The 4,561-nt window shown below is 34.4% G+C and overlaps 1 protein-coding gene across 3 annotated transcripts; it reads right to left on the reverse strand.

Moving 5' to 3' along the window:
• LOC109326177 lies at window positions 1–3,600 on the reverse strand. 3 transcript variants are annotated; one of them, XM_019558862.1, is made up of 2 exons: window positions 3,432–3,600; window positions 1–1,400 (listed from the first exon to the last, which is right to left on the reverse strand). In XM_019558862.1, exon 2 carries the CDS (start codon window positions 1,358–1,360, stop codon window positions 368–370), a length of 993 nt encoding a protein of 330 aa, XP_019414407.1. In that variant the 5' UTR covers window positions 1,361–1,400; window positions 3,432–3,600; the 3' UTR covers window positions 1–367. The 3 variants fall into 3 exon arrangements, with proteins under 3 accessions (XP_019414407.1, XP_019414406.1, XP_019414408.1); XM_019558861.1 differs by having other exon boundaries at window positions 1–1,426; XM_019558863.1 differs by lacking the exon at window positions 3,432–3,600 and having other exon boundaries at window positions 1–274; window positions 355–2,232.

Genomic DNA, 4,561 nt, shown 5'->3' on the forward strand with positions numbered 1-4,561 from the left:
TATCAAGGCCATATAGTGAATCTTTATTATAAGCTCGATTAAAATCAATGAGAGATTGCAGCAAAGATAGGGATGGAAAAACCTATTAAATATATATTCAATAAGTGATCATAATTCATAAACTAGTTAGACTTTTCTCATTCTTCTACAATCAGCACCGCAAAGCCATGACAGTTCCTCTCATTCTTCGACAATCAGCACCGCAAAGCCATGACTGTTAGTGGCATTGAAGATGCACACTGAAGAGTCCCCTCCTTCTATCCTTATGATTCATCTGTAATAAACACAAGTCACTTAATTATCAATATCAGCTATCACAATGTGGGAACATTATGGTAAATCAAATAGATTTACTTGATTTTCCATATCATTGTTCATTGTCAGGAGTTATCCGTCTTCGAAGACGGGCCCTCAAAGGATCTGAGTCCTCATTGGAAGACTCGTTTTCATCATCTCTAGAAGAGGATACAGATCGCCCTTCAAAGGCTTCCCCTAAGAGTCTACTCGATCTCCTCCTTGTTTGCATTAATCTGGTTCCTCTGGTACCCCTTGACGCAGATGTATTAGGTTGAAGAATAAGGAAAAACACAGATAGCAAGCCACCATCATCTATGGGTGGAAGGCCATCGTCAACCCTATTTTCCCCAAAGGAAGTTCGGAATGTGCTAAGCAGGTCCTCGAGATCCCTGTCTTGCTCCAACCTTCTCCAGTTAAGTTGCCGCTCAGGGTCTACCTCAAATGGGCGCGCAAGAGGGTGTTCAAGCCTTGCATGCTTTCTGAGATCCATATATGTGCCAATAAAATTGCAAGTCTCACATGAACAGCTCCTTGATTTTTTATTCATGAAACAACGAGCAGCCTCCACTACTTTCCATTCTTTAACTTGGCCTCGACACAAAGGACACACTACCTTTGGTTTTGCCTCATCTTCACAGGACAAGGAGTGTGTTGTAACAGACCCCTCACTTCTGTCTTCTTGCATATCATCAATGGTATTTATTTCAGGAGTCTGGGCATGAGACAAGTTATTGTTAGAAATCTCACTTTCTACTGGAGGGATTGTTGGAGAGGTTTCTGCAGCAAATGACTTGCGGAACTGATCAAGACAGTTTGAGTGGCGGTAACTGGTGTTGCACATGTAAGGGCGGCACCCCTTCTCATGAGAGGAACAGATGAGGAGAACTGCGTTGTGAGGGTGCTCCATGCAGATTGGACATCTAGCTTCTTCCCATTCTTTAGCATTTTCTTCCGTCTCCAAAGGATTTATAGGTGCATATCTCCTGGCACGACTAGAACTGCTTGGATAAGGTGATGTTCTACTATCATGTGTCAATGAACTATCTCTTCTCTCCTTTGGCATTTTGAGTTTTCAATTTTTAAAATAACTAAAGTCTCCACTCCTGGGAACAACAGAATGAATGTGAAGCTACATACAGAGAGAATCAACATGAGAAATCGAGAAAAAAGGAATGACATTAATGGAAACTTTTAATCCTGTTGTAGAACACAACACATTATTGTAAGATTATTTTGAAAAATACCCAAGTAAAAATATATTCAAAAAGGGTGGCCTAGTGCACGAGGCTCCCACCCGGAGAGGGGAAATGTACACAATCTTACTCCACACATAGAGAGGTTGTTTCTTAGATTTGGATTCGTTACCTCGATGTCACAAGACAACAACCTTAATATCGTGCCAGGGTTTACTGCCTCACCCTTTAAAAAGAATCGTGCTAAGACAATGATTATACAAGAACTGAAAATTTGTATACGCTCCAAAACTAAAGCAATAAAAAACAACAGCAACAACCACCACCGAGGTTTATCCTAGAAAGTGGGCCCCACTAAACTGACACCATTGGGCTATATTGAATAGAAAAATATCATTGCGAGGATTTCATGAGAGGGCTTGGTTTGGGAACAGTATAATCAATTACAAACACTTCACAGCCAAAATACATGTGCTGAAATGTTAGCATTCAATATACTCTTCCAGTTGTTATATGAAAACAACAAAGAATTATCCCATTGGGTAATCAGCTATAATAGTTAATTGACACCAGTATGTTTTATGTACAGAATATAGCACTGCCTCATGAACGTTATTTGCAGGAAAAATATTAAAGGTCAGCCTAACATGTTAAGACTATTTACTCAGTCCAAACATGCTTAAAAAAATCTTGAACTAAGTCATATGCTACGACTTTTCCCCTTCTCTCATTTCTCAATCATGCACCGGCACTAGAATAATTGTCCAATCAGTGCAATCTTGAAAAACATTTGCACCATGGTTTACACTACGTCAAATTTCCAGTATACCCAATATGGGTCAACCATTCACAATTTTAACCAATAATTGGAGATATCTGAATCAAAATTACACACTTCTATCACTTCACCTTGTATTTTCCGTGTCAGCTTAATAAGCAGAAATTTACCCCTTCTTCTCAGATGAGGGAAAAGGAAAACAAAATTCCAAATAATGATCTTAGTGCAGAATATTATATAATATGAATGAGACATCAACCTGAGACTACACAACCACAAAACTATAGCATAACGTTTTTAATTCATTTGTGTTCTAGAATGGGTGAAGAACTAATACAAAGTGACACTGACACTACATTCACGATGATACAACTTAACATAATTAACTGTATTGAACCATAAATGCACATTTCTTCCCAGAATTTAGGAGACAAAATTTATAATTGGCTGATTGACCATATAAGATAACTTCAAACAAGTGAAGGGAAATGAAATGTATTGTTCTATTCTTTTTTGTTTTACCCTTTTACTAGAGCCAAAATACCATAATTCTTAACCTCCATACCATGTTCCGTTCTCTTCACATACACCGGATATAGAGCTTAACCCATATGTTTTCCTTTTCTTGTTCTAGCATATCTACCAAACTCTACTTCAAAGTAAATCAAGTAATCAGTTCAATACAGGATGTCAATGACTGAAGAATAAAGTCCTGAACTTAGATACTAAAACAACAGCAGCAGCAATGCTAGCTTATATAAAAGGGTGGACCAGTTCACGAGACTCTCACCTAGTGGAGTACGAGGAAGGTAGATGTAAGCATATTGGGTCGGGTACATGGATCAATGATATCAACAAAACATTGATTTCTAAATCTTTCCTAACAAGATTAAATAATAAATTCTAGTAACAGTAAAAAAGACACAAATCCTTCTCAGTCAAAGTAAACCCAGAAATTTGAGTATGAAAAAAACACCTCAAAGTTTCAAAACAGGTGAAATTGCAATGAAACCATCTATGAAACACAAATCAATTATACATATCATCTAATATCATAATAGAGAATCGATATACCCAGGGAACCTAAGAAAAGAAGATCGATATACCCAGGGAACCAAAGGGGCAGTGAAATTTGTAAAATAATTAGAGAATCGATTTGTTACCGGACACAAAGGGAAAATGAAAGGCTTGGGATTGAAGAAGATCACACTTGGTTATTAGGAATTTAGGGTTGTGTTCAGCTCGAACAATAAAGTGGGAAAGAAGAAGTTGCTGATCCTGTAGCTATGGAGAGAATAGAGGATTTGATTTTGGGGAAATGAAATAAATGGGCAAGACCGACCCATCAATATAATATAATGTATCTATACTATATCTATACTATATAATATGGGGAAACTTCTTATAACCATATAAAATTACAATATATCCTCACATAATAAAAAATATTATGAAAATTAGAGTAAGTTACATATACCAAAAATATCAAATTTCCAATGTAATTTTTCATAATATTACAATTTATTTTCATACTTTTTATCACAAAAATGATAATATCATATACACTCTAATATGGGTCACAGGCTAGTTAAAATAAGAGAAAAGATATATGCCAAAAGTTTTTTACCATTTGAATTTGAATGTATCATTCACTACTCATTTGGTGGTTACATATGATAATATATTTTTATAGAAAGTAAAATGGTTAAGTGTAAAATAGGAAATAGGAAATTATACCATGGTGATAATTATTGTAGAAGAATATAAAAAAAACTGAAACATGATTATATGGTTTTTGTTGTAAAAATAAAAATATGTGAAGGCAAAATAGGGGAATATAAATTACACTATGATGTGTGATTATGTTGTATTTTTTCTTTATTAAGTAGTATATATATAAATATTAAACTCTTAAAATAATATCCTATGTTTTGTTACATATAATAGTAGGTCAATGAGAAAAAATTGTATATATAAGAGTTTAATATATGTTATCAATATAAAAATTTATTGATAATCGTTCATTATTCATTTATATTATATTTTTGAAGATGAATGATTAAATATGAATGGTAAACGACAAAAATAGTATATAAAATATATGCAATAATATCCGTATATTTTTTTTTTATTATAACTAGCATGTGGACCGGTACCCCTTGTCGGCCGACCACAATCTTATTTTTCTGATATAGAATGTATTACCTTTATGTTATATTATTTAAGAAAAAATAATTTAAATATAAGAAATGCAATATATATACTCAATAGATAGTAAAGATTTAAGAAAATA

The sequence above is a fragment of the Lupinus angustifolius genome, chromosome LG14, assembly GCF_001865875.1.
Source record: "Lupinus angustifolius cultivar Tanjil chromosome LG14, LupAngTanjil_v1.0, whole genome shotgun sequence".
Lineage (NCBI taxonomy): Eukaryota > Viridiplantae > Streptophyta > Magnoliopsida > Fabales > Fabaceae > Lupinus > Lupinus angustifolius.